Genomic DNA, 20,380 nt, shown 5'->3' with positions numbered 1-20,380 from the left:
TAAATACTGTAACACGAAAGTATCATATATTTGACTTTAATTTATTCCTAGGTTTCATGTTCGAACAATACTATGTCAAAAGTAACTACTCATGTTCTTTTGACCATAAGTTCCACCTAACAGGTTAGAGAAGATCAAAATCAAAATAAATGTGGACCCTACAAATTGCTTTTGAAAACATACACAGATTAATGGAGACTTAGTGCTAATCCATGAAAAAAAGGATGAAAAGCAACAATGCTGCTGTGAAGAGAACAATCCTGCCCACTCCCCCAGTTCTAACATTCTGTGAGAGCTCTCAGGTACAAAAGCCCAGAGGGATGTAATTCTTTCCCGTCAATCTGAATGGTGAGGCCCATGTATTTTTTTAGTTGTAACTCAAACCTGAACAGGCCATAATCTGTAAAAAGTGCAAATCAGAATGTCTTTTTAACACAGGCAAAGTGACACCCCCAGTTCAAAAGTAAATCTCTACTTCCAACATTAGACAAAGCCATTAGATTATAATAAAAATTACCACCAAGTTAGGAATGGTATTTCAAGGTCTTTGAGGATCCTTACCTAATCCTATCCGGTTTGGACTGGTTTCTCGGCTACATCCCTGACTCCTGGGGATCTTGCTTCGCTTCTCTGAAGAGGGAGTCACAGGCGGGCCTCTTGAGGAACCCCCGGCAAGGCCACCATAACTACTTCCCAACAATTTTCCTGGGGAACTTGACCGGCTGCCAGCTAAAAATGAAACAAAACAAAACTGAAAAATGGATGTAAATCAGGGAATACAACTATAATATTACAATTTCAGAAGTCAGCTTACACATTAATTTGGATCAAATACTAAGAATTTCATATAAAAATGGCTTTCTTGTGGGTAGTAGTACTGATTTTTTTTTTTTTTAAATACAGGAGCGTAAAAGAGCTTCAAATAACATAAGAGAATGTATCCACAAAGAAGAATTACTGGCGGAGTTCTACGAAAATGACAGCAAGATTTCTGATTCAAAACAGTGGACTAAGTATAAACAGCTCCCCGTTCCACAGCAAATTTCTACAATCACAAAGGTGTTTACTGTTTTGCTTTTTTATTCTGTAAGAGTTGATATGCTGAAAATTTTAAGTATAACTGCGAGAATTACAATAGAAACTTCCTAAACATTAATGGAAGAAAACAGACCCAAGAACACCCCACTAACTTAATAAATGGAAGAAAAGAGGGCATGAAGAAGAGGCAACTAAAAAAAAATAATAAATAAAAATCACAAATAAAATGGTACGAATAAACTCAAGCATGTCACTAATCATAATAAATGTGGCTAGACTAAATTAATCTCTTAAAATAACAGCGATTCTTGGATTGGTTTAAAAAATAAAATGAAATTCAACTACATACTGTTAGTAAGAAAGAAACAACATACCTAACACAAAACAACAAAACAGAGTAAGACAGCATTAAAAAAGGACAAAGGATATTTCATACTGATAAAAGAATAACTGTCCATAAAGATATAATTGTCATAAACCCTTATGTTCCAAATAACATAGCTTTGAAATATAAAACATAAAACTGATAAAAATATAGGGAGAAATTAAGAAGACCATGATTATTAATGTACCTCTAAGAAAGATACTAACTACTGAACCTAGTAACTAATAAAAACCTTTAAAGGAACACAACCTGGAAATTAAACACACACACACTCCATCATTCAAATGAATCACTAAGGTGACAAATCATAAAATTAGGACTTTATAATGACTTAGCTACAATTTAAAGTGAAATTCATTATAGAAATCACCAGTACGCATCACCATGAAGAACCTGTCTTAGGACTTCATAATCTTGCCCATAAACTTTGAGCACACAAATGAATTATTAAACTGTGTAAAAAGAGAAAAATCCATTTTAAACACTAGAATTTGAACATAACAGAAAAAAAAATGCAGAAAGATTAAGCTCATAATAGGGAGAGAAATTAACATTGTGCAAGGAACATGGGGTGAGGGAAAACACTAAAAAAAAAAAAAAAAAGCAAGAAGAGAAACGGCTTACCACCAGCAGGATTAGCAGATCTGGATCCTTGATTATGAGAGCAGACCAAAGGACAGGCAAAAAGTGGATTAAAAGACAATAGCACAATACAGAAGGTCAGCATGCAACACAACACAAATGTCTTTGTTCACAAACACGTTAACAAATTAGCTATTTCTTCTACGTCTCTTTCCTTTTTGCCCACTTTTGTACTTATGTTGATTTTACTCATATCATACTCTATTGGCACTAACTTCAGGTCTGTCCATGTAACATTTAGGAACCTACATGTGTCAGGTGCAGGAGATGCAGAGAAGACAAGTGTCTTGCCCTCCAGAAGCACATCTATACTCTCTAGTTCTGAGCAACCGAGAGAAGTGACCGCATCCTACTCGTTTATGTGTTACTGCCACCTTAAGTGGTGCTGCTTACTACCTAGGAAGTGCTCAATAAACTTCAATGAATTCAAAGAAACTGCTATTAACTAGTTTCACCTGAATGTCCTATGCCAAATCCTCAAATATTAAAACATTAATTTTCACATATTTAAGTCCTCAAATATTTAAAATATGCTTGTTAACTCTTAAGGGCCCTAAATCTAATGTTAACGAAATCTACTTAGTACTCTACTGGCACTATGAATGCTAAGTATACCTACATTTGTAAAACATATAAATATGCTCATATTTACTTCCTATTAAAATAACTGTTCAAAAAATACTTAATTTATATGACTAAGCTTGAGGTCCAGCCTTGATCATTTGCTGGTGTTGTCTCCCTTCCTAGGAGGGGAATTTGGTGAGTAAAATGAAACTGAAGACTTTTAAAGTGGAGCCCCAAGACAGAGTGCAGTATTTCTATAAGACTGAGGAACGGAAGCTCTAATCATCGAGACTATAGAAAATTCCTCTGCAAGAACGTCATCTTCACCACCTGCTAAGCAGAGGAGCCAGGCTAGGGGGCAGGAATCCCTGCAGAGGCCAATGGCAATAAATAGCAGACACCGAGAACTGTAAAGTACTATCCAACCTCACTCCAAGAAAGGAAATAACACTTCACAGCTAAAGAACATTTTTTATTAAATTCAATCTTAATATACTATCTCAATATGGAGTCTTGAGTATCTTTTGTCAAGAAAAATTTCTCTGCAAGAAGACCTGACTCATGACCAGAGTATCAGATCCATCTGTGACTCCAGGCATCGCTAGGGTTCAAGAGAATAACCAGAGCCTGGATATTGTTCCCAAGGTAGAAGCTGCTGGGCCACAGCTGTACAATCCGTGTCGTGTTGTACGTTGTGATACGCTAGACGCGTGGGCTTCTGCTTCAGACAATCCTGGCAGGAATGTATGACTGACATTCTACTTTTCTTTTCAGAAAGGAGATACGCTTGTTTAACACGAGGCCTGGAGTTACCAGAGGGACATGGGAGTATTCACAAGGAGCTGAGAAAGGCATTCTAAATACTAAGGAGAACCTAAGGTTTGGCCACAGATGGAATATTCTTGACACAAACCAGACAGCTCCTCGGGCCATGAAGGAAGCAGACACACATCTACTAGAGAGTGCTGTGCTGAGGGCCTGTGTGCAGCTCCCGGGGAAGGAGAGCCTTTCTCGGCCACACTCATCCTGCCCAGGAGAACTCGGACCCCCAGCACTACTCTACACACGCACAGAGGGAGTGGGAGACTCAAAAGCCAAGTGTGGCTGGGGAGTGAGACACCAGGGTGGTTCCTAAGAGCGATCTGAATACATTCCTTCCATCTACGGCTGCTTTCGTGGCTGATGCTAGCAAGCCAAGTGACTCGACACGTACAGACACGCAGTAACGGAAGCGAGGGTAGTTGGGCAAAGCGGGGCCTACGCTGGCAGGAAGAGAGGAGCAGGCTGCAAATGTTAGAACAGAGGGTTAAAGGGGACAGCTGTTAATGGATTTGCTTATTACCACTCGAAAGAGAACTCCACATTAAAATAATCCCCAGGTATTGCTCTTAAATTGTATCAGAGGGAGTCCTTATCGACAGTAAAATGGGTCATAGCCCAGATTTATCTCAATTTGAGATGCTTGAGGAAAGGCAGAGAAACCACATTTTAATCATTAATGCTTAATAATACAAAACTTAAATCACCTGGCAAGGAGACAAAAGTACACTTGAATACTCCATTTTGTGAGCTTACTCAACGAACATCAAGACTACTCACGGTATCTTACAGCCACACAGATGTGGTTTTCTCCTGAAGTACTGAAAATATTATAAATCTTTCAACTGTAGAGTGAGCTGATTGAACAAAACTGACACAACAGAGAGTACAAAATATACTTCTTACGCTGGGACTGTGAAACCACTTTGGCGCGACTGCGGCCTCGATTATCAGGTGTGGTGGCGACACTGGTGGCACTCCCGGAGCTCTGCCGTCTCGTGCGGATCCGACCTGGAGGATGTGCAGCAAAAACGGGGTTTCCATAATGTTTTCAATCAGTGTGACCTACTCAAGAACGCAACCCACACCACGAACAAGAGGCACCGACGGGGCCACCTACAGGGGGCGCGGGTCTTCCTCACGAGCGGTCCTCACCCATTGCCCTGTGTGCACGCCCGTGTATTTGACCGGCACCCAGAAGTTCTACAGATATGTTAGTTACTCCTGAGAGTAAGTCATGAACCCGGAAGGTGCTTCTGTTTTTGTTATTCTAGCATATTATATTTTCAGATGAGGAGATGACAGCTATTTGAGGATTTTCCCCCCAATTTTTTACACATGACATTTTCTAGTTTATCATCTACAAACCTGTCAAATTTCCAAAAGCAGAAAATATGAAAAGTCATCTTAAGAAAAATACTACAGAAAAAAGAATAAATGCAAACACACACACACGCCAAAAAAACCCTTAAAACTCAGCAAGCAACAAAAGCTACAGTACCCTGGAGAATAAATAGGTTTTGACAGGTAGCAATAAACTTCTATTTTAAAGCATGTATGCCAACAAGTTTCTAGGCTGCAAAGGATGAAGAAGGCAGAATCAGTATTAGGAGTACCTAGAGAAACAACCACCTAAAAATAACGCAATGTCATAGGCAGGTATGAAAAAAATTTGCTATTGTAAGTAAAGCAATCTGTTAACTCCCACTATTAAACCATGAAACCATAAAAACAAAAATGAATTCAAACCCTAAGACTTGAACAAGGTTCAAGAAGGGAGGGGAGGAGCAATAAAAGTACTAACTTAAGAAAAAAAAATTGAAACTAGAAGGAATCCATGGCTTTTAATGGCAGTTTAAGTAAAAACACACAAATTCTAGAAACTGTACTAACAGCTATTATATGGTATTATATTAAGAGCTGTATGTACGTGAACCCGGAATCCTCATAAGAACATATAATTATTCCCATTTTACAGATGAGGAAACTGAGAAATGGGGATTAATTAATTTGTCTAAGGTCACACCACTAGTTTAGCTACCTGTGTCTGCCTGGCCAACTGGCTGGCCAACCTGAGTGAGGAAGTAACCACACTGAATCAAGGTGGTCACCAAGGCAAAGTCAACATGAAAACCAACTGAATCTCACTTCCTATTTCAAATTTACTACAAAATATTTAGGTCACAAAAACATATTTTAAGTGAACATCCATACCCATTCAGCTTAAAACATATAAATCTTTGCTAGTGTCTCTGTACCCCCTACCTTCTTCCAACATTTGGTAACCTGATCCTAAACCTAGCATTCATCATCCTCTAGCATTTCTTTAAACTTTTAATACATTTAGTTGCATAACCAAGCAACAGATGGCATCATTTTATACATTAAAATGCTTTTAATTATATCATAAGGTATGTATGTTTCTAAAACTTACTGTTTCGCTTAACATTTTATTTGTGAGGTCACTTACGGAATTGATTCTTCTGTAGGAGGTACAGGAAAGATCCACTTTATTTTTTCCATATTACTAACCAGTGTCCAAATGAACTTTCTTACCCCCTTTCTTACTGACCTACAAAGCTGTCTTTGTCATTTACCAAGTACTTAAAATACATGTGTGGACTTGTTTCTCAATTCTCTAGTCTGTCCCGTTGATGTGCGTGTCTACACCAGTAAACATCACAATGTTAGTATTAGCTTTAAAAAAAAAATCTTGCTAATTGGCAGAGAAAATCAACCCACTTTTTCCTAAGGCCCTTTGCTCTCTTCCAAGTGCTTATAAAGATACAGGTTAAAATGGTCTCTGTTGAAATCTTAACTGGCATTATGTGGAATGCAAGGTTAATTTGGGGAGGAAAGGAGACAGCTTTATGATATTGATGTTTCTATGTTTTTTTTCCTTTACTTATTTCACTTTAAAGTCTTACTCAATTTTTACAGACTTATTCAAAGGTGCCTTATTTTGATGACACATAAATATGTTATTAAATTATATTTTCTAACTTCTTGACAAATATGAATTAATCTTTGTATTTTGATCTTAATTCTGGGAACCCTGCTAAACTTGTGTTAATTCTACTAGCTTGTACATAGATCATTTGGGGTTATCTAAATAGAACACCATCTACAAATAAGACTTCAGTTTTTTTCCCTTAAAACTCTACCCCTTCATTTCTCTGCCTTTATCCTGCTGTCTTAGGACATGTAGTCCACGCCCACATGGGTAGGATTTGTTCCTTTAAGCCACATTAAAAAAAAAAAAATCTGGAATTTCACAAAAAGTATGGTATTTCAACATGCTAAGAAAACTTCTTTCTATTCCTAATTGCTAAGAATTTGCCAAAATGTTTTTTTTTTTGATGCTTTCCCTGCATCGTCTGAGATAAAAGGATTCTCCTAAATGTGCTGAGCTCCATCAGCAAGTTTCTAAGCTCTGAAACCTGAGCTAAACCCCCACACTCACGATGTACACACTCACATACACAAGATGTCTTGACTGTACCTTCTCTGGTTTATTACTAAAGGCTGCATTAAATGAGTGAAGAAGTATTCCCACTTTTTCTTCTCAGAATTTAGGGAAGACTGTGATTCTCCAATGCCTCATACAATTTGCATTTCTTTATCCTGTCAAGTGAATGTTTAATTCCTATTTCATTAACTTGCACTCTTATCTTTATTATTTCCTTCCTACTCTCCTTTGGGTTTATTCTGTTCTTTTTCTAACAAATTGGAAAGAAACTCCTAAATCACTCTCTTCGAATATAACCTTAAGGCTATGAATATTCCTCCAAGTACTGCTTTTGCTTCATTCCGTAAGGACTGATATAGTTCAACATCATATGTTGCTTTAAAAAAACACATTACTAGATCTTATTTGCTAATGCTTTGCTTTGGAAAAATAAGTTGAATCCATATTTCACATTCACTCTTTACACTAAGAAAAACAGCAAATGAACCTAAGATTAGAATGTAAAACATGAAACCATAAAAGTTCTAAAAGAAAACATGGGAGAAATCCTTTGTAATTTGCAGTGGAAAAGTCCATTCTAGCTATGAAAGCCATTAGAATCAAAGATAGGTAAATCTGACTACTTATTTTGTAAAACCTCAACATGACAAGAAGAAAATGATGAGCAAGTTAAATTGGGAAAAATTATTTGCAATTCATATTACAAAGGGTTAATTCCTTTAACATATAAAAAGTTGTAAGAAGTCCACCAACCAGTAGTGTGCTGGTAAATGTGTAACAATTGGCTGTGGGAGAGGATTCCTCACTGATTTGTGTTTTCCAATTTCCCTGGTGTCAATATTCCTATTCCCAGGCCAAGTTCAGGCTACTGACATGAAATCAACCAGATTACAAAATGCCTGAAAATTTAACAATTAGCTGTCATGAACTAGTTCAAGACAGCTCCAGCACACCACTGGCACAACCCAATATAGAATGGACAAAGTCTAGGAACAGACAGTTAACAGGCAATAGAAATGGCTCTTAAGTGTATGAAATATTGTTCAGGCTCACTCGTAAGAAAACAAAATTAAAATGACACTGAGAATGCCATTTATCACCTATCAGACTGGCAAAAATCTAAGAATATGCCAATATTCTGGTGTGTAAAAATAGAGGCACTCTCCTTCATTGAGGAGTGGAAATTAATGTGGCCCCTACAGAAAACTACTTGGCAATATCTATCACAATTACAAATGCATGTGCTTCCTAATCCAGTAATTCCACTTTTGGCAAATAATCCTATCAAATATGCTTGCAAACATGCAAACGGATGTATATAAAAGTTTATTCATGGCAATGTTACTTGTAATAGCAGAAGTCTGGAGGTAACTCCAATGTCGGTCAATAGGGAACTGGCTGGTTAAGGTAATAGCAGAATGCAGTACAGTGGTAATCAAGAATGACGAGGTCCTCTCTAATACGGAAAGGCCTCTCTAATATGAAGATACATAAGTGAAAATGCAGAATAGTAAATATGCTACCTTTCTTGTTTTAAAAGGAGAAAATACGATTTTTGTATTGCTTCTATATGCAAAGAAACTCAACAAAAATGAAACTACAAGTTGTAAGACTAGGGTTGAAGGGAAAGACATGATAACTAGGCAAATGAAAGGATGGGAGGGAGACTTTTAACTGTTTACCTCTTCCTATTTTCTGAGTTTTGAACCACATAAATGTATTACCTATTAGAAATTTATATTTTTACATATCGCTCACTCCAAAGGAGAATTTGCAAATGTTTTCTTTATATATTTGTAGGCTATTTTTATTAGGCCCATAAAAACAGGATAATTACATCTTTCCCACTTACTCATTTTTTATTACATAGCAATCCACCTTTGTAAAGGTTTTGCTTTATTTTCTGTTTGTTATTAATAGATCTTCAACAGCTTTCTTTTACGTATTTCTTATTCTTGTCTTTTACTCTATCTGCAGCCTTGTATTTTAGATTTGTCCCTTTAATTATCACATAGCTGGATCTTTAAAAACAATCAAGTTGGGACGCCTGGGTGGCTCAGTCGGTTAAGCATCTGACTTCAGCTCATGTCATGATCTTGTGGTCCGTGAGTTCGAGCCCCGCGTCAGGCTCTGTGCTGAAAGCTCAGAGCCTGGAGCCTGCTTCGGATTCTGTGTCTCCCTCTCTGTCTGCCCCTCCCCTGATCATGATCTGTCTCTCTCTCTCTTAAAAATAAATAAACATTAAAAAAATTTTTTTTCAAGTGAATAAAATAAAAAAAATCCAGCCTGGGGTGCCTGGGTGGCTCAGTCAGTTAAGCGGCTGACTTTGGTTCAGGTCATGATCTCACAGTTTGTGCGTTTGAGCCCTGCATCAGGCTCTCTGCTGTCAGTGCTGAGCCCACTTCAGATCCTGTCCCCATTTCTCTCTGCCCCTCCCCTGTCTGCACACACACTCTCTCTCAAAAATAAACATTTAAAACAACAACAACAACAACAACAACAACAACAACAACAATAACTGAGTCTAACAAACCTTCTATTTTAACTGGAAAGTTTAGCTGATCTGAGCTTATTTTTACTATTTTATATGCATGGTTACTTGTTTTGATTTTTCATTTTCCTTTAAGTCTGTTGTTTCCTTCTTTTGCCTTAATTAAAAATTTTTTTATGTTTATTTAGTTCTGAGAGAGACAGAGTATGAGCTGGGGGAGGGACAGAGAGAGAGGGAGACACAGAATCTGAAACAGGCTCAGCTCAGAGCCTGACACAGGGCTCGAACTCACAAGCTGTGAGATCACAACCTAAGCTGAAGTCAGACGCTCAACCGACTGAGCCACCCAGGCTCCCTATCTTTTGTCTTAATTTTTTAAGTATATGATTTACTATCTCCTAAGATAATGGTCTCATAGATTAAAATAACATTACTAAAAACACAACTTCAATTAAATCATACTTTTGGGGGAGATGGGAGTTTTAAAAGCCGTCCCTTTCCAAATTAAACTTTTTACTTTGAGGCAATTGTAGCCTCACATGCAGCTATAAAATGGAATACAAAAAGAGCCCGTGTGCTCTTGGCCCAGTTTCCCGCCATGGTAGCATCTTGCAAAACTGCAGGGGACAATCAGAAGCAGGACGTGGACGGTGGCATGCTCCATCCATCTCATTCAGATGTTCCCAGCTTTATTTGTATGTAAACCCTGGCTTTCTTTTGTGGGTAGTCTCTTGGTCCCTCTGGCTGCTTCTATTACCTTCTTCCTCAAGCTGTGGTGTCACCATCTGCCTTGCTTGGGGTTTGCTGGGTTATCTGAGTCTGTGGTTTAGTGTCTTTCACCGATTCTGGAGAACTCTCAGCTACCACCTCTTCAGATGCCTCTGTCCCGTTCTCTGTTAAATGTCTTTACCGTCTTCCACGTGACTTGATGTCTCTGTCACATTTCACAACTCTCCCCTTCTGCACTGTGCTCTGGACAGCACTTCCTGTCTTGAGTTCAGGAGTTCTCCCTTCATCTACATGGATTCTGCTGCTCAACTTATCCACTGAGTTGTTGGTTTTAACAGTTTACTATATTTTCATTTTCAGAAGATCCAACTGTTCTTCAAAACCTACTTGGTCATTCTTTATAGTCTACAGCTCCTTTTGCTTGTCTTTCCAAATTTTTTTTTTTATTTCGTGAAATGAAAGGATTCCTTTTCTTGGAACCTTATAGGAATTCTTTAAGATCCAGATTGAAGTTGAATTCTTCCAAAGAGGATTAATGTTTGCTCCTGCTAGTGTCCTGTGGACACAAGCAATCCACAGCCACTTTAATATCATTTATCTATTTGGGTTTTTCGGATCACAAAGACCACAGTGTATTCTGATCAAAAAACTGTGTGAAGGTGTAATTTACAGTTGCAAATTATCAGGGAAGATTACTTTCTCCCTGTAGCCAGTATAAAGATTGAGTTAACTTCCTGGACACCAGTGATGATCAGGTCTTGGGTCTGTCCTTCACCTCCTGTCCTCCCATGTCCTGCATACCCATTGCAGTAAATGCCCCAAATCTCTGACATTCAGTTAAAGACCTCAAGGTACAAGCCAGCTTGGACCCTCACCTGCTAGGGTTTCTGTTTCTGCTTAGGTCTGGGGATTCACTGTTTTTATTCCATATCAGTGATGTGTCCTCAACAAGGAGGATCGTTCAGACTACTCAATTCTACATAATGCTAAAAAAAAAATTTCTTATTTCTCTTAAACATTTAATTATTTCATATTACATAAAAGGTCCTTAAGTCTTGAAGGACTGAATATGTTTGTATTCTTGGGGTGCCTGTGTGGCTCAGTCAGTTGAGTGCCTGGCTTCGGCTCAGGTCAGTCTGTGGGTTCGAGCCCCGCATCGGGCTCTGTGCTGACAGCTCAGAGCCTGGAGCCTGCTTTGGATTCTGTGTCTCCCTCTCTCTCTGCCCCTCTCCCTTTCGTACTCTGTTTCCCTCTCTCTCTCTCAAAAATATATAAACATTAAGAAAAAAAAATTTTTTTTATGGGTAAGGGGCACTAAGGAATCTACTCCTGAAATCATTGTTGCAGTATATACTAACTAATTTGGATGTAAATTTAAAAAAATAAAAAATTAAATTAAAAAAAATTTTAAGTATGTTTGTATTCTTTTTCTCTGCTGCTTCTCACTCATTATAGATGCACTTATAGCTTAAGAGCTCACACTTGGCAGGTTTTAATCTGTGGGAACCCCAAGGAACCAGATTTGAGGGTCTTCCTCTGTAGAAGTTCACCGTTCCTGTCAGGCGCCCTTGAGGGCTAGAAACGCAGACCACTTGACTTCATCAGACACCACAGATTAATAAAAACTGAAGGTACAGCTTGCAGGAGAACAGAGCTCAGTTACAAATTGGGGGGCTGTTTTTTTTTCCCCTACCTAAAGCAGAGTCAAGAGCTACCGTGTCAACCTGAAGATAAAGAGGTTTTGCTCCTAGCCCACCTTGTCACGGATTTATAGCACCTTGACAATGCTGCCTCGACACCAACCTTACCTGTCACCTGGGGGAACACAGTGGCTTGATTCCATCTGCCCAGGGACTCACATGAGTCACTAAGACCTCAGGGCACCCTTAAAATCAATTTCAGGGAATTAAAAGGGCCTTTTTTGTGTTGTATTCAGATACAGATTTCTTTTGTAAAGAGAAGGCTGTTGGTTCGTTTGGTTCACTGTATTAATTGATGATATTATAAAGAGATGATACAAAATACCCTTTGGTCTTTAAGAAAAACAAAGTCTATTCAATAAATGCAACGAAGAGTAAAACTATACTTCACTTCTACATTATGACCTGTTATTGACATTCATGTTCATTCATACTGTGTTATGACAGAGACAGAGAGTGAATAGACATGGAAGAAAAATAATGTAAGATAAACAGAAATCAGAGATAGAGGCACCCAGGTGCCTCAGTCAGTCCATCATCCAGCTCTTGATTTCAGCTCAGGTCATGAACCCAGGGTTGTGGGATCAAGCCCCGTGTTGGTCTCTGTGCTGAGCATGAAGCCTGGTTGAGATTCCTTCTCTCTCTCTCCTCTGTGTGTGTGTGTGTGTGTGTGTGTGTGTGTGTGTCTGCCCCTCTCCCCCTCCTACACTCTCTCTAAAATAAAATTATAAGAATAATAATTTTAAAATAAAATGAAAAAGAAGAGTTTAATAGAGAACTGTCCAACAGAAAAAAAAGTTCTGGAGCTGGACAACAAACAAACTCACCCACCCCAAGAAAAGCAGACCTAGAAGAAAACAAAGAATTGGAGGAGGACAGCCTTTGACTTTCATGGAATATGTGAAACAGAACAGCCATACCGAGTGGCTTTTTAATAAAGCTGCTGGAGAATTTCTTTCCATCACACTTCCATTCTTGCAGAAGAGCCCTCAAAATGGGAAACAAAACCTGTGCACCTGGTTTAACTTGCAGGCATGGTTTTCCTACATTTAGTCCAAGGCAATTAAACAATCATGATCGGGGGGGCTGTGTGGCTTAGTCGGTTGGGACTCCCAACTCCTGATTTCGGCTCAAGTCGTGATTTCACAGATTGTGAGATGGAGCCCCGTGTCCATGTGCACTCTGAGCACAGAGCCTGCTTGGGATTCTCTCTCTCTCCCTCTCTGTCTCACCCTGCTTGCATGTGTGCACTTCACACACGCTCTTCCTCAAAATAAACAAACATTTAAAAAAAAATCACCTATCAGATAGTCTCAAGTCACTAGGGTTTCTGTCCCCCTTATGATAGTTGCAAAATTTCAGGCAATTCTCAATTTAGAGGTTATCCAGATTAAAAGGTCTTCTAGGTAAATCTCCATCATCACACAGGGGCATTCTGGCATATGTGTCCATTTTACAACTCACAGCCTCCAGGCATAATTAAACCGACCTCAACTTATTCATAAGTGGTATTTTTGATGAAATCAAAATTTGGGAAGTTGACCACTTATAAATTCTCTTACCTACAAGCACTTCTCCCAAAGGAACAACTCTCCTCATATTTTTTACCAATAAAACTAAAAGAATCTGGGGCGCCTGGGTGGCGCAGTCGGTTAAGCGTCCGACTTCAGCCAGGTCACGATCTCGCGGTCCGTGAGTTCGAGCCCCGCGTCAGGCTCTGGGCTGATGGCTCAGAGCCTGGAGCCTGTTTCCGATTCTGTGTCTCCCTCTCTCTCTGCCCCTCCCCCGTTCATGCTCTGTCTCTCTCTGTCCCAAAATAAATAAATAAACGTTGAAAAAAAAATTAAAAAAAAAAAAACTAAAAGAATCTTAGCACTCTTTTACTCCAATAGACAAACACATATTTTTTTCATTGTGTAAAAAAGCCAATCACTTGGAAGTCAGAGTTCTTGGAATAAATATATAAGTGATACCAAATGTTTGATTTCCCAATGAAACTGAACTAAAATTTAAATTCCCTTTCCTAAAGAGCAAACAAGGCTACATCGCTTTTATTCCATAATCTTAAAATCACTGGTAGTTAAGCACGGCCTTGGACTTAACATAGGATCATCTATCCTCTGAAACGATCAAGAAGTCATCAGCTCCCACTCATTGGAGCCATTGGAGCCTGGTAACTTTTCATTTAAAGGTATGTGTTCTGGGAAAAAAAAATATGAACAAGGCATTTCCTAAGTACAATAGCTAAAACAAAAAGGCCCCCCAAAACCCAAAAACAAACCACAAAAAACAGTAGTAGATGGGAATGTACTCATTTACCACAAGCGTAGCATCTCATCACAGACTCATCCCACGAGTGCCAAAACCAATGACATGAATGCTTCTTTCTAAAATCCCCCAGATTATTCAAACGTGACGGGGAAATAAACTTTTGTCCAGAAGATGAGGTTCTGTGGGCTCTTCCCCAAAAATGTTTTCTGACTAGTTATAAACGTGAGAAAGGCTACTTGATGTGTATGATTAAAAAAAAAAACTCCCAGGTAGATGTATTTTTCTCCATTCCCACACTAACAAAGTTGCTGGAATTCAAATGCATTATCTGAATTTCGAATTTAGAGCATCCAACTATTGATTCCAAGTCATAGCTTTGTCTCCTAATGATGAAAGCACTTGTCCCTTCTTGCTCTGGGAGCTAGACAGGAAAATAATTTCATAGGCTTATTGACAAATTTTAAAAAGGACCGCAATGATTCCAAAAATTCAGATAGAAAACTCAGGCCCAGCGTGATATTTACTGCTGCCTTTTTCTAATATCTGTGTGCAGCTCTTTTGAGAACCACCACTAGGCCTCACTGCTCAAACAGCCAGGGCGTCTGTAGCGCTGGAGTCTGCGGCCCACCAGCACTGTGTCCTTTCTGTCTCACGGGCACTCCAAGCCCGAGGCACTGATGTCCGGCTCTCAACAGCCTGCACAGCCCTGGGACACAGAGAAAAAGGCTCACCGGCTACCCTCACTAAGCTTGTCTTCTGTCAGATTCTGAACCGTCTACGACGAAGGCCCCCATCTCATTCTCCCACTTCTACTGGAAGGGGAACCAGAAGGAGACTCCTCGTTCTTGGTCTCCTGCACAATAACGGAGTAGGTAATCTTCTGACCTTGCTCTGCACTGGTAAAAAGAAAACTGATAAAAAGAAATAAAAGTGAAAAATTCCTAGCGCTGGGGAGAACAGCAGGCTGATTTCAAGTCTTATCACACAGGCATATAAAATTAGAGCATCTGGAAAAAAAATACAACCCCCTTGGAACATCTTCACTTTCCACTTCATCTACATTACAGAATTCCACTCTCCGCCTCTCCTCCACCTACACCGAGGAAATACGTACGATCATGTTGCTGGGAAGGAGAAATGTAAGATCACTCGTTACAGGCTAAAAAATGCAGTCACCGCCAGCCCTCTGTCGTCTGCTCTCACAAAGGAGGTCCTCACTGTGACATAGGCTTCTTGTCCACTTTCACCTGGGAAACTTTTCACCTCACACACTTGTCCAACCCAAAGAACCACCACTGACTGGGGCTTACTGAAAATTCAGATTCTGTTGCCCCTTCCAAACTTGATCCAAATTTTCAGGAGGAAGGACCCAGGACTCTGTTTCTTTAGTACGTTGCAGGTAATTTTTATGAGGTAAGTTTGAAGAACACTGACCTTGGGACTATGCCCATCTTTAAAAAAATTCCATTCCGAGTTTTTCCTTTATGAGTCCCTAAAGAAGTAGCGTATTGATTAAAAGTGCTCTGAGCCGCACACATAAGGATAAAAGCCAGCCCACTGCAGGCTAGCCTTTTGGAGCTGCTAAATAAGGTATGACAGTAAACTAGCAACTGCTAAGTGTTAAATCTCAGGCTGAGGGTTGGTGGGTCTAAGCCACTATCTTAAGCATGTGAGGTTCCTCTAAATTTCAATGATTTGAGGCATTATCCTGGTCTCCGGGTAGAGGCTGCACAAAGGGACGGTGTAGCCTAGCATGTGCTAATCCAAGAGCTAGACAGGCCAAAATGGTTATGTCTTAAAGTCAAAAGACAATGCAAAATCAGGAGAAAACTTCCAGAGAATGGCATAAAAAGAAACCAAAGGGGATCTGGATGTGTGTGTTTCGTTCACCATGCCAGAGCCCGTGTGGAGCGCAGAACGTGACACATTTAATACATGGAAGGCATTTAATACACGGTTGATGAGGGGAAGACTGAGGGTCAACGAATGAACGGGTATGTGTCAGTGATACAAATAAAAATGACATCACATGACTCAGTAGCATCTATAGGAAAGAGAAAAGTTATTTTTTAAAAATTTCGATCAATTACCTGGTAGAAAACCTTTACCGGCCTTTTGACCTAAGTAAATGACACTGAATTTATTTTCAAAACAGGAGAGGCCCACAGAAGCACAAAGGTAAAGAGAGGAAGAAAGAGAAGGGAACGAAAGCTGCGAAGGGGTTGCTTCGGGAATACCAAGATCTGAAAGCAGTAGCCCCTGGGCACGGCAGCACCCAGCACCCGGACAAGGCTCCTCCCTGGGGCAGGCCGGGCGCCGGAAACCACGGACAGCACACGAGTGACAGATTCACCAGAACCACGACAGGACAAGGAGGGCGAGGAGAACTCAGGTAGGGGGGAGGCAGAGAGGCAGGGAGACAGAATGAAGAAGAGTGGAGGGAGCGTGCAATGCGTCATGCAGGGACCTCGGTGGGGGCGAGTGGGCACCAGGCAACACTCAGTGAGCACATAGGACGGGTGAAGGCGAGACACACCCCAGTCACAGAAACAAACCGCTTACCCTCCGCTTTAGTGGAAGTACCGTCTTTAAGCAAATTAAAAAACAAGGGAGGGGATAACAGGGAACAGTTAGTAACATTAAAAAAAAAAAAATTAAAAAGCAGAATGTTATTAGCTACTAAAAAAGCAGAAGTACAATTTAAAATAAAATCAAAAAAGAAACAAGTTCAACAGCAAAGCAGATTCTGAAGCAAGTACGTGTGCCTCCGATTAAAATCGGCTGAGTAGAATGTTGCTTTTGCTTTTGGAAAACAAGCTAAAAAATGTCAACCCAGGGTAGCGCCTCAGTTGATACACTGTTGGGCTTTTGTTTTAGCCAACCCTCATCCTCTCAGAGTTTCTTTTTCTTAGAACCAAGTACCAGCAGAATAAGGGGGGGAAACCAAAAGCTAAAGTACTGAAGAGTCCCCCAAAGAACAGAGGCAGAGAGGAAGCTGAGAGAAGCTAGCTCTAGCAATGACGCCTACCCAACTACACGGTGAGCGGCAGAAGCTGTACAGCAGGGTACCTGAGTCATGGCCTACGGACTCCATATCTTCCCTCATGTGTCTGGACTCTAGAAGTTCGGAAAAGGATCGTCAGCTTTAATGCTACACTTCCGGCACGGATATAATGTGCCGACCTAAGTAGTCATCATTAACAATTTCTCAGTAGGATTATGCTCAACTTCCCAGGTTTTTTGTCGTGTTGTGGTTTTGGACACGAAACAAGTGGAGGCAGGGTTCTCGGAAATGCTGAGAGAGTGGGAACATTCCAGTCCTGTTACCTGAAGAGCTAATGCTAGGCTGAAAATGTATCCTCAGTTGCTTGTAAAAGGTCCATTTGTATCGTCAGACCAAAAGACCTGGGTGCTTTTGCTAGCACTGAGGGAAGTCTACATGGTCCATATTAAAATACCCAAGGTATGCACAGAAAAAACAAAGACTACAGAGTCCTCTAAAAGACAGTTTTTACTCAAGTTCTCAAGCAGCGAAACAAATTGTAACTACAGATACTCAAGGTGGATCAAATGTATTGAAACACGGGTACATATTTAAAAACGGAACTCAAATGAACAGAGCTACCCCACCCTGGGAGAGAGCTGTTCTGACGTCCCCCTTACTGGATGACTACGTACCAACCTAATGTCATAAACACTCCAATGTAATGTTACAGTAGTGAAGGGATGGGAAGGGAGAGCACTTACTGGGCTTCTTTCCAATCAAAAGTACCCGTGTTTGAGGGGTTTGCCGAGAGAAAACAAGACCGACTTAACAAACATTCCAGAACACACTCCTTTCACGTTCTCACGTGCTTACTTAGCACAATCCGTTTTTTTCACCTTACGGGGTAATCGCTTACAAAGGACTTTTATTAAATTATTTAATTTATCCCTCTCGTGTGTCTGAGCTGGGTGACGATCTCCACAACTAATTAGGTAGAGAAACCAGATGCAGAGACTGCATGGCCTGTTCAAGGTTAGCAAGCTAATAAACGGCAGCCCAGTAATCTCCCCTTGGCGCTCTAGCCTGTGACTCCGTGCTCGGAACACCTTGAGAACGTCAGTTTTGGAACAGACTTTGGAATCGGTTTGTGAACCAATTCAGTCTCAATGTTTCATGAAATTTTAATTGTACGTGTTCAGTCTCCACCAGAGTCCCCAGGTTCTGGCTTGAATGACTTTGCTCTAACAAAAATAAGATGAAGTCAACTATCAGCCCTACACACAGGTGTTCATTTGCTGAAAAAACTGAGAAACTGACCTACCATTCTGCCAGATATAAATTTAATAATGTTTCAAAAAGTCCTTTGGGCTATTGTTAAGAGTAGGTACAGTCTCCTCCTGGCACTCTTCTGAGGAATATGGTTATGCTGGCCAGTAAATCCACCACATTTCTCTAGAGATGCCCCTCGCTCTCGCCCCCCAATCCTGCACCTCGGCCACTCCGGTCAGATTCCCGAACTGGGAAATACCGAATCACAGTGACTGTCTTCAGCGAATCCCTCAGGAAACCGTTCTGGCTCTGCCCCACCCACGTCATGAGGCAATGTGGGAGGTGACAAGGCGCTGGCTGGGCTGCCACGAAGGGGAAAGTGAAGCTGAGGGGTGGCTCTGCGTGACGCACCACGTGAGCACCTAGCTACTTACTCGTCCAGAGAAAGGGAACACTCAACAAAGGGTGGCTGGTAACCAGCAGGAAATGCACAGAGCTACTTATACTTAAAAATCAGGCCTGCAACAGTGAGAATTTCCTCAATGACGGTGTTTTGTAATTTGCTAAGCAAATCTGAGCAGGGCTAAATGTCATCTCAAACAGCAAAACCGGGGGAAAGGTGGTGGGGGTCTGGTTACCTAAGGATGCGTAGGACCCCGGAGGCAAGGCCGCTGCAGAGCTGAAAGGCGTAGCACCCGAGGCCGATGAGACCTTGGACTTGGCACTGGCTGCTGCGTTCACGTCAATATCGCTTCGAGACCGCTGGAGGGACCCGGTCGTTGACACGGATTTGGTGCTGACCGTAGAAGCTTGAGTGGGGAAGGAGGAAACATCAGTAAGGACCACACGAGAACCGTAAACATACATCGTCACAACTTGTTTGGCTTTTCCTATCAAATTTTAAGGAAGGCTGGAGTGCGTGCACACTGACCACAGTTTCTCCTGGTCACCGAAGACAGAATTCAGCCACCGCTGAAGAACCACAAGCACACACACCCATTACACTTATTTTCTTGTGATCGACTATAAACCCCAAAGAAATGGACCCTATCTCTGGGTAATGTGAGAAGTGAGACCATGAAGAAGCGCCCACACGTGGACAGTTCCTGCACGCTGTGGCCTAGGCGTGCACTCTCAGACACCCTCCCGCTCCCGGGGAACATTCCACTCTCCCACCTCGAACAGCCGCTATCCCGCTGCTGTTGCTCAAAGCTTCACACACTGTCCCTAGTCTCCTGTCAAGTGACCAGAGCAAAGCAGCAGCACTATTTGGGGAGGGATCCACATGCTGGAGGGAGGTGGGAGAGGAAAGGTCACAGGGCTCCACTTCCACCTGCCCAAGGCATCCTCAGCGTGGGTTCCTCACAGCCCTCAGCCCCTGGGACAGCGGGGCTCTACTCAGTCCAGCAGGAGCGCTGCGAGAGTGCCCTCTGCAAACCTGAGGGGCACCTGCAAGCAGGTCACCGGCTTCCAGCAACCAAGCAGCCTCTGGGAGCCGCACAGAAACAGGCCTCCCCAAGACCACCTTCTCCGCGGCCGTCAGTCTTACCTCTAGAGGTGGTGCTCCCGGTAGGACTTCTTTTGGCAGAGAGTGGCCGACTGAAAAGTATACACGCATTTATTATTATCCAATGAGCACTCCATCTGTGTTCACACAAGTACAGTCTACAACAGGAGACTAGGAGGATGAAGGAATCATTGTAGACTTTTCAGGATTTCTCAGGTAACTGGGACCACAATCTTATCAATCCTCAATTTTGAACAAAGCTTTAGCATTATAGACTAGACTATCTTCCAGACATACAGAGAGAAGTCGTGGCTAGAGACAGAAGTTAGAAACACAGCGCGAGGATGGTAATACATTCACTCCCAGGTGCCGAACGCCCTCCCTTTCCAGACTTGTCTCCAAGTTAACATTCACATTCTCTTAGAAGACCCTTTCAAGAATTCACTTATTCGACTCCAAAACCGTATTCTGGGACTGCCATATAAATTTCACTAAACACGGCTATGGCAG

The 20,380-nt window shown here is 41.2% G+C and overlaps 1 protein-coding gene across 35 annotated transcripts in view; it reads right to left on the bottom strand.

Moving 5' to 3' along the window:
* CLASP1 (cytoplasmic linker associated protein 1) overlaps positions 1–20,380 on the bottom strand; it is a 275,809-nt gene that overhangs the window by 84,524 nt on the left and 170,905 nt on the right. For 11 of the 35 annotated variants that reach the window (XM_086718350.1, XM_086718353.1, XM_086718377.1 and 8 more), the window contains 7 exons: positions 19,913–19,962; positions 19,002–19,172; positions 17,178–17,225; positions 16,671–16,694; positions 4,355–4,459; positions 2,048–2,074; positions 562–729 (listed from right to left, as the gene is read on the bottom strand). In XM_086718350.1, coding sequence (XP_086574476.1) covers positions 562–729; positions 2,048–2,074; positions 4,355–4,459; positions 16,671–16,694; positions 17,178–17,225; positions 19,002–19,172; positions 19,913–19,962 — 593 coding nt within the window. The remainder of the gene's footprint in view (positions 1–561; positions 730–2,047; positions 2,075–4,354; positions 4,460–16,670; positions 16,695–17,177; positions 17,226–19,001; positions 19,173–19,912; positions 19,963–20,380) is intronic. The other 24 variants (XM_086718358.1, XM_086718360.1, XM_086718364.1 and 21 more) reach the window with 6 other exon arrangements.

The sequence above is a fragment of the Puma concolor genome, chromosome C1 (genome assembly GCF_028749965.1).
Source record: "Puma concolor isolate L17-30 chromosome C1, mPumCon1.1.hap2, whole genome shotgun sequence".
Classification (NCBI taxonomy): Eukaryota; Metazoa; Chordata; class Mammalia; order Carnivora; family Felidae; genus Puma; species Puma concolor.
This window is presented reverse-complemented; position numbering and strand designations above follow the sequence as displayed.